A 12,379-nucleotide genomic window follows, 5' to 3' on the forward strand; every position below is an offset into this window, starting at 1 on the left:
AAATACAAGTGCATTTAACAACTTTTTTTTTAATCACTAAACTAAAATTTGGGCTTGCGCTTGACTGCAATCACACCAAGCAGGAGATAAGCAGCCTAAAGTGGAGCGCGTCTGTCCAGAAGGTGCCTATTCATTCTTCTTTTGAAGGTACGAATATTATGGCTAGCGGGAAAACGGAAGCCGGAAGGGCAAAATTTTGTAACAAATTTTATTTAAATTAATCCATAGTATTAATATCATACATGCAATGTGTCTGTCAATAAGTTCAATAGCTGAACCTATCTTAACAAAATTTGGCAAAGCGATACTTTTTATTCCGGAAAATTAAAAAGCTCCCAGGGGTTTTCAAAAAAACTATCAGCTATTGTTGTATATATACTCGTACCTGGAGTGCGCGCGCTGTAGAGCGGCAGCTGTGGCGGCCGGCGCAGGCTGCGCGAGCGTGGGCGCCGGCGCCAGCCCGCGCTCGAGCGGCGCATCCTGGGCGGGCGCCGCGAAGCCCATGGGCTCGCGCGGGGGCGAGTCGCCCACGTGCCAGCGCGCGGCGCCGCGGCCCGCCCCCTCGCCTCCCATGCCGCTAGCTCATCGTGCCGTCCTTCGCCTCCCCATCCTGTTTTACAAGCCGTTCGCTCGCTGCTCTATATCCTAGCTGCTTCTGAAAGTAAGCAAAAAGAACCTGTTAGAACATTTTATATCTGTTACCATAATGTTGTCATAGAATACTTAAAAGTACCTTAATAATACCTTGCAGGTACAGAACGATCACTCCGCAAAAACGTTTAGACTCTTGTTATGACTCAATAAAGGTCGATTCACCTCACACAACACTGCGGTGTAAAATTCCATAAACGCCTCTCTCTCGATCGCGTAAAGTTTTATTTCTTTCTCATAAGAGGGAGTTACGCGAGAGCCGTCGAAAGGGCGCGCCACCGTAGCTAGATTTCACGGGCCACATGACCAAGTGAACCCGGCCTGATACACTCGTATAATAAAACAGGCGACTTTATCATTTTTGTAAAATTTGAGTTTAATTTATCAATAAAAGGGGCCTGCAAACAAATCCCTCGCAAGGTAGCAAAGTATTAAAGGCGCCTGTGATGCAAATGTTCATGGGCGGAAGGGCCTATACGCGTACCTAGTAAGTATGTATCCTTAACATCAAGAAACTTGCCTGCCTGTTTGCTCTGTCTCTACAAATAAAGAAGTGGGCAGGTACATGACTGAAGTTTCTCTATCATTGTGTCTCGGGATTTTCAAAAACCTATATGACAAAGTCGAGTCATTAGCTAGTTTCTGTATTAAGTGCATTGTATCAAATACTTGCTAAGTAGGTATTTGTTAAAACTTTTTCAAAAATACTTCAATCCCATATATTATCCCCTATTCAAAAACGTACAAAGCTAATTTACCCCACGTTAACAACTGGATCGATGTGACCGTCCGACTCAATGGCATAAAATATTCAAATAGGTAGGTACCTACTACTTTGTGATTCTATTACTACAAAGAACATTTTGATTCCCAAACCGACCACAAGTAGGTATCGACTATATAATATGTGTATTATAGTTCCTTAATAACTCTTACTTTTCGATGTTATGTGCGTTTTAAGCAACTAAATACCTATCACTTGCTTTAATGGTGAAGGAAAACATCGTGAGGAAAACTGCATACTTGAGAGTTTTGCATAATGTTCTCATAGGTCTGTGAAGTCTCCCAATGGTAGATTAAAATTTGAAATAATTTTTCACCGGAACAGGATCGAGAGAGGTGGGCGGGGGCAAATCGATTGGCAGATAGCGTGGCGCGCCTTGTATCAGGCCTTCTGGACGACTTTAATCTAATAATAGTCTACATTGCACTCGCCACCGAACGTAAACATTGCTACTGTTTCTATGTTCTCTCTCGTTTAAATATCAGTGGTAAACTTATTTAGTAAATACATTGAAAAACAGAGCGATAGTCTGAGTGAGTAACGAACGTAGCTAAGAGCTCTTATAAGCGTAGGAAGCGACCTTTAATTAAGTATCCTATTTTTAGTTTACTATGGAAACAAACTTAACTAACGAATTTACTCATATATTTAATTATGATTATTATGTAGAATGAAAAAGTATAAAGTGCTCAAACTCTAGTAGACGTCTATCGGTTGATGATGATGGTACTCTGATTAAGGCAAGTTTTAAAATGCAATTTGCATGCCAAAATTTCAGCCCGATCCATCCAGTAAATAGTTTGAGCTGTGCGTCAGTCGGTCAGCTTTTCCTTTTACATATTTAGATTTACAGTTTAGGGTTTTAAGACTGCCTTATCACTTGTATATCATTCAAGTAGAACTTTGTCAGTAACTCAGTTCAACATATTAAAAGTATGGCATGTTTGCAACCTCTTATTTAATTTGCTAAGTGGTCTAGACAAGATGAAAGTCTTAAGTCTTTTATGTTGTCAAGTGTTCACAAGCACTAACCCAAGATCGACTAAGTATCTGTTGTTTTTTGATGAAGAGCAAACACTTTGCTTTAAACGAACTCATACTACGTAACGTAACATTAAACTGACTAATAGATATTATATTATATTAATAGCTTTTTCACTTCATAATATTAATAGCTTTTTTCACTTCATCCGCGATGCATATATTTACTTTATAGCAAGCACTCGAGAATAACGTAGCTATCTATCAATGAAATTTTTTTGGAATCGGATTAGTACCTACCTAGTTTCAGAGATTATTACCTCATACATCCAAACTTACAAACTTCTTTTTAGAATAAGTATCTAATCAATAAGTTGATTCCTAATAACGTCTATTTACACAATTTAAAGGAAAAGTATACCTACTTTTGTACATTATCAAAACAGCGAAAATATTATTTTTAGGGTTCCGTACCTCAAAAGGAAAAACGGAACCCTTTAGGATCACTTTGTTGTCTGTCTGTCTGTCTGTCTGTCTGTCCGTCTGTCTGTCAAGAAACCTACAGGGTACTTCCCGTTGACCTAGAATCATGAAATTTGGCAGGTAGGTAGATCTTATAGCTGACATTTGGGGAAAAATCTAAAAACCGCGAATTTAGGGTTAGATCACACAAAAAAATTAAATAGTGGTCATGAACTAATAATTAGTATTTTCAACTTTCGAAGTGAGTGACTATACACACTGACACACTTTATAAACTTTCGTGGTTTTTTGCTGTTTGTTTAGAATGTACAGGTGAAGACCGTTCATATGATACCCCACTTGATTTTTTTTTATTTTATTACCAACATAAAGAATGTTTAACAAATCCAATTTAGACAATTGGATTTGTTAAACATTCTTTATGTTGGTTATTTAAATATATATATATATATATATATATATCAAGTACTTTTTATCCCGAACAATCAGTTCCAACGGGATTTTAACCTCAATCCACGCGGGTGAAGCTGCGGGCATCACTAATATTATACAACATATATGCTCTTTACAGAGGAAAATCAAAAGATATTTTTTACGATATAGGAAGCAGACTCTACAGAAAATTCGAAGAAAATAATTAACCCTAATTTCTGAAAAGCTGACAGAAGTTATATTTACTTATTATGTACCAATTTAATATTTTCGAGGAGTTTTCATTGGAAACCGGCACGTTACGTTACTGTAATGACTTTCCTTCCCACATCCTTTCCACATTTCGAATTTTGTATATGTATATAATACGAAAGGCTTTGTGTAGTATATGCCTATTTTACCTACCTTATATTACGAAACTATGTGTACAAGTATCTACTGCTGAAAATTATTTGAAAACTTCAGCGGGGTTTTTGGGGCAGAGTAAAAGGTAAATTAAAAAATTACTTTCAGCTATTCTATTCAAAGCTATTTCGTGGTCGTATCACTCGTACATCTAGTAGACACTTTGTATTTACTAAAGAAACTAACATTTGCTAAAATTTCTTTGTTAGGTAGGTAGGTATGTCTGCGGCACAAAGTAATTGGATACAAGACCAGCATATATAATTTAATCAGGGTCGGTCCTGGTCAAATTTGATGGCGCCCCCTAGGTCCCTAATATGCGATTTTTTATCTTCATAATACGAGTATGTTGTACGTCTATAACTTATAACTCCAAAAGATTTTTCTCATACCGTTAAAATTAAATCATCAGTTCACTTTTTTAATATAATTTTAACAGAAAAGACTGAAGAGAAAATATAAATATTTAAAGGCAGTGTGATCACATGCGCAGGGAACAATAAGAAATCTGAAAGTGTGTTCGCTCGAGCAAGCGCGATTGTTTTTTTATATTTAAGCAGCACATAAAAAGGTTGTGTTATCACAAAAAAAACGAGTTACAGCTAACAATTATTATATAATTGTAATTAATATATTAATTAAAATGATTTAAAAGCGCGAGAGAAGTTGGTGCATTTTTTTAATATTGCCTAAGAGGAGCGCACTTTTGAGTCTTTTTCGGCGTCCCCTTATGACCAGCGCCCCGTGAAGTCGATGCTACTCTCACTACTCTGCGTGTTATACCTAATAAAAATTGTTTCATTTCATCATTTTTACAGCCCTAAATTAGATCGTACACTTAGGGCGGTTACGCACTCATCCGATCCGAGTCCGTGAAAATACGTTCCGAAGTAGTCATAGAACTATTTGTATGGTAGTAGTTGATATTTTTTATATCCGTATTTTCACGAATTCGGATCGGATCGCTCTGAGACTGAAAGGTCATACCTAGTCATATTTAATACACAATGTATAACTGCTAATGGCTTCGGACGAATCCTTCGTATAATTATGATCGAACTTCACTTACAGGTAAGTAGTCAAGATTCAGACCGCTCGCGCTCCTGGATATAATTTATTCACAGTTCATACATATTTACGTACGATTTTAGTCCTTATTTTAAAGGTACGGTTCACCTTTAAAATAAGGACTAAAATCGTACTTTTGACATGACAGGTGACACCATAGAGTTAAAATTGCAAGTGAGTTCTCATTTCTTATGGACTATAAATATTTTTTTAAATATTAGTTATATCTATAAAAGCTGAGAGAAGTGCATACTGCATACATATACCAGGCATAATTCTACAGTAATGTTAGCGAATATTCGAGTTTGAACCCCAATGCAACGTCCCTAACTGCTCTAATATATATGGCCAGCCGAAGTAGGCTAGTTGGTATTGGGGTGGAGACAGCCTCCGTATTGATCTCAAGCAATGAACGGGACAGGCGTGGAGGCGCCGCTGGTAGTAAATAATCTGATAGAACCTCCACACTGTCATCCAGCTTACCTACCGACTTATACAAATGCCACTTTATATCAAGCCGTGTTATATAAAACTTGGCCTTTAAAATGTTGCCGAGCGCTTTTCCAACTTTACAATTGACAGCGGTGAGCTTATATAACATTTGGTAACTGAATTACTTATTAGCTAGAGTAGGTATATTAATTTAGAGCGTTTATTTAAAAGAGTAGGTACGAGCAGGTACGAGTATGAAGAAATTAATGTAATTCAATAAGGAAACTAGCTTATTCCCGCGACTTCGTCCGCGTGGACTGCACAAATTTTTAACCACTATTTTACCTAATATTATATTTTACTTAATAGTAAAAAATAATTTTTTCTCAACAAATTTAAAAAAAAAGGTTAAAATGAGGGATAATGTTAGGAAAAATAGGAAGGTGAGATTTGTAGAGCCAAAAATGTATAACTACTACGGTAGAAGAATAAGCGCATATTTAGTTCCTAAAATATTTAAAGCAATCGGTTGGGTTGGGGAGGATATCGATAGGCTCAGTGAGGGAGTCCTTAAGAAGAGGTTAAAGAAACACTTACTTAGGGACTCTCTAACTGACTATCATGCTTCTTAATTATTTATTTGTGTTTTTGTGTTTTCTTTGGTTATTTATTAGTAAGTTGTTAGTATACTCAATTGTGTTAGTTTACCTTTTAGTGAAGTAGGTAGGTTTAAATTAGTATGTAGTACAGTTTTTATTATAAGAATAGATATAGGTGTATGAATAGCGTTAAGGAAATATAGTAGTAAGTTATGTACTTAGTATTAAGAGCGCCACCTCGCCAACAAACTGGCCCACCAGTTTGGCGAGATAGATATGTAGGAAACTTTGTAAAATTATTATGAATAAATAAATTTAAAAAAAAACCCCCTTAGGGGTTAAATTTTTAAAAATCGTTTCTAAGCGAATGCCTACGCCGTAATAGCTATCTGCATTCGATATTTTAGTCCAATCCGTTCAGTAGTTTGAGCTGTGCGTTAATAGAACAATCAGGCAATCAGTCAGTTTTTTCCTTTATGTATTTAGATAATCTCATACCTAATCATCATCAATCATTCGCCGGCCCACTACTGAGTATAGGTCTCCTCTTAGAATGAGAAGGGTTTAGGCCATAGTCTACCACGCTGGGCAAGTGCGGATTAGCAGTCTTCATTTTCTGAAGTCTGCCATAAAAGAATAGGTACTTTTGAGAACATTATGGAGAACTCTCAGGTATTCCTCATGACGTTTTCCTTTACTGTTAAAGCAAGTTAAACTATTAATTTTCTTAAAACGCACATAACTATGAAAAGTAGAAGTGCAGGCCTGGAATCGAACGCCGAACTACCCGAATCGGAGGGTGACGTCTTAACATCTAAGCTATCACCGCAATGTAAAGAAGTATAAGCTAATCACATGCTAAATCCCCTGCTGTGAATGCGAAAGCTTTAAAATGTGAAAAGATAGTGCTAAATAGCAGCTCTATGTACATTGAAGCCATCGTAGTCATTCGTCTTCGTTTGACGCCATATAAACTTGGACTAATCTCGGCAGACAGTACGACGTCTCGTGTCCGCTCGACCGAGCTAATCCAAGCGTCTTTAAGCTCATCCGAGGCGAATCGATGATTTCTTGACCTTAGGATACGAATACATTAACAGAAATGAGATACTGGTCACTGAAAGCGGACAGGGCCGGTCCGACTCAGGAAAAAGGAACCCTTATAGGATTACATTTTTGTCTGTCAATCTGTGTGTCTGTCAAGTTCCGTCAAGGAAATTAAAACCTACAGTGCAGTTCCCGTTGACCTAGAATCTTATTAATATTGCAGGTAGCAATGTCTCATAGCACAAGTAAAGGGAAAAATCCGAAAATCGTGGTCAAATCACAAATAAATAAAAAGTGTTATTTCTTACACGATGGTATGGAACCATTCGTGTGCGAGTCCGACTCGTCCTTGACTGGTTTTTTTCTTACTCTAACAACTGTTGAAAATAACCTATTAAAATGCCTTAAGAAGTCCATTGTGGCTAATTCCATTGTACACAATCTCTAAACTAAACTAAAATGTCACGCCTAAATCTATTGCTATCCCTTTCATAATGTTGCTTGCCGAAAAGGATGGCACTAGATTTAGGCCTGTTAATTTAGTTTAGTTTAGAGATCGGCCCCAATGTCTACACAAGTTTGCACGCACTTGTCGCTGAAAACACATAAATCATTCCACCGGATTACTACCATCACGCCACTATAATTCAAGATTGCTTAAAGCCATTAACAGAATTATGTAAGGTGAAAGTTGTGATTTTCTTACGCCATACTTAAACTATTAATTTAATTGTGGTAGCCTAGTGGTTAGGACGTCCGCCTTCCAATCGGAGGTCGGAGGTTCGATCCCGGGCACGCACCTCTAACTTTTCGGAGTTATGTGCGTTTTTAAGTAATTGAAATATCACTTGCTTTAACGGTGAAGGAAAACATCGTGAGGAAACCTGCATGCCTGAGAGTTCTCCATAATGTTCTCAAAGGTGTGTGAAGTCTGCTAATCCGCACTTGGCCTGCGTGGTAGACTATGGCCAAAACCCTTCTCACTCTGAGAGGAGACCTGTGCTCTGTAGTGAGCCGGTGATGGGTTGATCATGATGATACTTAAGTTTTGCCTTCAAGATGATAATATTTTTTGATTAAAGTGTGACTACCAAATTATTATCCCACTAGCGGATGCCCACGACTTCGTCCGCGTGAATCAACTCGAACACCTCAACTTAGACTGCAATAAGCTATCTATCTATTAAATAGTATGGTCATAGATCAATAGACTTGACTCCGACGTAGCCAATATTCACGGTTGGCGCATACTCGTAATAAACTGTGATGTCAAACGTGGACATTTTACAAATTTCAAGCTTATCTTACCTATAAAATTGGCAAATAACCAAAAGATAAAGTATTGAACTTATCGTATGAGAACAAAAATTTAAAAAAAAGTTAATTACTTTCTGTACGTGTATTATGTACAAACATTACGTAAATACATTTATCTGGTGGGAGGCTACGGCCGTGGCTATAGTTTCCCCCCTACCGGCAAAGCCTAATTTGCTAAATCAAGCTAAGGCAAGGCAAGCTAAATTGCTAAATCACGACATCTTGTGTAGAAACTAATTAGGGATATGGGTTTTATAAAACTGCCATATCCCTTCCAATCTAGCCCACTTTCATCTTAAACTGAATCATCATTTACCACCAGGTGAGATTCCAGTCAAGAGCTAACTTGCAATTAAATAATTAAAAAAAAAAACATTAACATCATCATCGTTTTCAAATGATAGACGTCCACTACTCCACTGCTGGACATAGGTATCTTGTAGGGACTTCCACACACCAAAAAAATAGCATAACTAAACTATGTCACGACGTTCTCCCACTTATTACTAACTCACTTTGCCGGTTGTTCAAGCCATCTTTAAAAGTTTTACCGTCAAAATTTTCATTATAGCAAAGTTTCCTAGCTTTCCATTATCAGTTATCACATTTCACATTATTAATTAAATTACGTAATTCAGACGACAACGTTAATTTATATATATTTTTCATTGTTAAAATTACAGCACTGAAATTAAATATCACTACCCATTTCACTACCTATATTTACCTACCTATACGGCTGTGCGGGTGTGCGGGGCGTCCCCACCCCGCTTGCCATCTTAACCTGTCGCGCACTATACATCTCCATCGATCATTAGATAAGAACATATGTCTCATTATTCTTTACTGATAGATTTGCGATTTATTATGTAGAGCAGTTTCGTAACCCCTACTACACTACCTTTGACCTTTCCTCGTTCTGAGTGATGTGGGCTATTGAACTCATAATCACTAATTGAATGTTGCATGTGTACATGAATAAGCAATTTCAATAGCGGCAATTCAATGGAATTGAGCGAGTTGAACTAACATTCAACGGACTCTAGCGTTTTTAAAAGCGCAGAGCGCTAATATTTTGTACTAAATCCCACGTATATATGTTACCAGCAATTGTGTAAATCAGTCATTCTATATAGGATACCTAGCCATTTCACGAAATATCGAGTTTGTTTTGGCAAAGTATAAAATATATAATCTATCGTTTACCATTTCATAAATTTCCTAGGAATTGTATACCTACAATGTTTAGACTTTCCATACATTTCGTAAATGCCCAGAGGAAATTGCTGTTTCTATTGCTGTTTAAGAATTGTATAGAAATAGGCAAAGTATTAATGATTTCGGTATTCTAAAGAATGCCAAGGTATTCTAAACAATACCAGACTATACAGATTGACGGTAACATATATAAGTGTTTACTTACCTTGTTGTTGAAGAGAGCATAGATTAATTCATTTAAATCAACTGGCTGATGCTTGCAACTTGGCCTGCGTGGATTTAGGTTTTTAAAAATCCCATGAGAGTTCTAAGATTTTAAGAAAGAGATAAAAAGTAGTCTATGTCACTCTCTAGGTTTTTAACTACAACTACAGTAAGTACAGTGGTTAATTTCGTAGTTGAGTTGAGAAAAATTTTTGGGCGACATGATACCGTATCACGGTAGCGATAATTGCTTATCTGGGTGAAAAAATCTGATAGGTATAATACATTTATTTTAAACAAAAACTTTTTCTATCACTTCTATTTATATTAAGCCTAATCTATTTAAATTGTTTAATTTTTTTATTCTTGCTAAATATGAATATTATTAGAAACTTTATGCAGCAATTGTGATAAAGCTATAAATATAGCATAAATCAGTCTATAAGGTAGAATAACATTATTAATTATTTGATCGTAGAATTATGGTAGAATTCCATCATCGAAACACTGGACCATGCTACGAGTCGTAGACTCGTAGAGTACGAATTCGTAGCGGTCTACGACCTTCCGTGCTTCCGCTCTCTACAAGAAGCTACGAGGGTGTAGCGAACAAATCGTATTATGTATCGTATCCTACGTTATTTTATTTGTTACGTGTTTTGAGGGTTCCGTACCTCAAAAGGAAAAAAGGAAGCCTTATAGGATCATTTTGATGTCTGTCTGTCTGTCAAGAAATCTACAGTGTACTTCCCGTTGACCTAGAATCATGAAATTTGGTAGATAGGTAGGTGTGGCAGTGAATTTGTGGTTACATCACAAAAAAATTAAAATGTAGATAATCATGAACAAATAAATAGTATTTTCAATTTTTGAAGTAATTTTTCTATACCAAGTGGGGCATCATATGAAAGGCATCTTTATGCATGATAGTTTTTGATTTATCGTGCAAATTGTCGAAAAAATACGACTGTAGTATAGAAACCTCGGTGCGCGAGTCTGACTCGTACTTGGCCGGTTTTTTTTTTCACAATTATTTACTGTCTAGAAAATTATTGTACACAGTTATGATTCGTACACAATTCTCTAAGTTTCGACTTGACTTTGGCAGATCTAAGTACGAGTTTAATTAATGCGGACTTGTGAGCTGACTATTAAAATTATGAAAAGTTTAAATTTTTCACCAGAGCCAGCTTTGTTCCAGAGTTATGCATGACATATTGAATTACTGTTATAACTCGGGATCGCAGTTAAAAACTCTTGATTTAAATAATTGAAAAAACAATTTTTTTTAATTAAAAATAAAATACTTACTGAATTTTTGGAAGTTGGTTCAAACCAGGTAGGTATGTTTTTCATATCACTACCCATACTCGTATTATAAATACGAAAGTGTGTTTGTTTATTACTTTCTTGTTTTCTGCTTCAGTCACTTCGCAACGGAGCAACGGGTCGATGTGATTTTTGCACGGGTATAGTTGAAGACCTGGAAATAATCATAGGTAATTTTTATCCCGGACAATCAAAGAAATCGCCCGTGATTTTTAAAAACCTAATTCCATGCGGATGCCATTGCGGGCAACATAGTTATTTAATGCAGACTTCATAATATCTCCTTCTTAAACCTAATGCAGTAAAAAATCATTGAGCAAGTATAACATAATTTTAATATATACAGGTCAAAGACTGACCGCGAGGTCGCATGACAAACAACATCGATTGCCTAATACCATCAGCAAAAATGCATAATCACTCTAGCAGCTAGTTTTCAGTTTAGTTGCACGCTTTAGGGAATACACACGAAAACAGCATTTTCCATTTCAGAATTTTTGAAAAAAAATATAAATTACTAGATGATGCCCGCGACTTTGACCGCGTAAGTTTTGGTTTTTTAAAAATCTCGTGGGATTTTTTTCATTTTCCGTCTCTGAGAGGCAAGCTATCTCTGTAGGTATTAAACAGAAGATGCCTGCAAGTTCTTCAGCGTGGATTTAGCTTCTTTAAATCCTCTTTGAATTCCGGAACTCTTTCATTCTCCGGGATAAAAGAATGTAGCCTATAGGAAGCAAACTGATCTCTGTACCAAATTTCATCAAAATCAGTTGAACGATGGGCCGTGAATAGCTAGCAGACTGATTGACACACTTTCGAAATTATAACATAAGTATGAATATAGTATGGATACTTAATATCAATTTCTTTAAAAAATATAAATATAGAGCTTATGAGAATGAAGAAATCAAACTATTAATTTTTATAACTTTTCAAACAAGGTTTTGCCTATGCACTTAAACATATTAAAATAATCTTAGACCAGTTGAAGTAAATATCTAATACTTAATACATACTTACTTATTCGAATAAATTAGTATAAAGGTTTAAAAAGCAGTTGCTCGTAAACTTGGCTGGCACGGCCTTATTGGTACAATGTCAGACGGCGGAAACAGCGATTACGCTAAATAATGTAGCAAGCTGGTTATTAAAATAAAGGTTGCTATTTGCGTATAATGAGAAGCTATTGAACGGCTATTACCAGCTCATATATCAGCTGGTAAATCAACGACATTTAAAGAGCTGGTCCCAGCGGTATACGACCCGTTCAGTTCAACCCTTCATTAATTTTCGCTTAGTCATAACAATATTTTATACAGTGTTAGTCTTCGTTAAATGCATATATTCATGTGATTGGATTGGGTAAAACACGACACTGTATCGATGGAAAAAATCTAAATAAAAAATATGTCGCGCAACCTGTATGTAC

At 36.3% G+C, this 12,379-nt stretch overlaps 1 protein-coding gene across 10 annotated transcripts in view; it reads right to left on the reverse strand.

Moving 5' to 3' along the window:
- Shab (Shaker cognate b) overlaps nt 1–12,379 on the reverse strand; it is a 54,866-nt gene that overhangs the window by 12,865 nt on the left and 29,622 nt on the right. For 8 of the 10 annotated variants that reach the window (XM_069502908.1, XM_069502907.1, XM_069502906.1 and 5 more), the window contains one exon: nt 386–655. In XM_069502908.1, coding sequence (XP_069359009.1) covers nt 386–573 — 188 coding nt within the window. In that variant the 5' untranslated portion in view covers nt 574–655. Of the gene's footprint in view, nt 1–385; nt 656–10,932; nt 11,049–12,379 lie in introns of those variants that run through there. The other 2 variants (XM_069502903.1, XM_069502901.1) reach the window with 2 other exon arrangements.

The sequence above is a fragment of the Maniola hyperantus genome, chromosome 14 (assembly GCF_902806685.2).
Source record: "Maniola hyperantus chromosome 14, iAphHyp1.2, whole genome shotgun sequence".
Classification (NCBI taxonomy): Eukaryota; Metazoa; Arthropoda; class Insecta; order Lepidoptera; family Nymphalidae; genus Maniola; species Maniola hyperantus.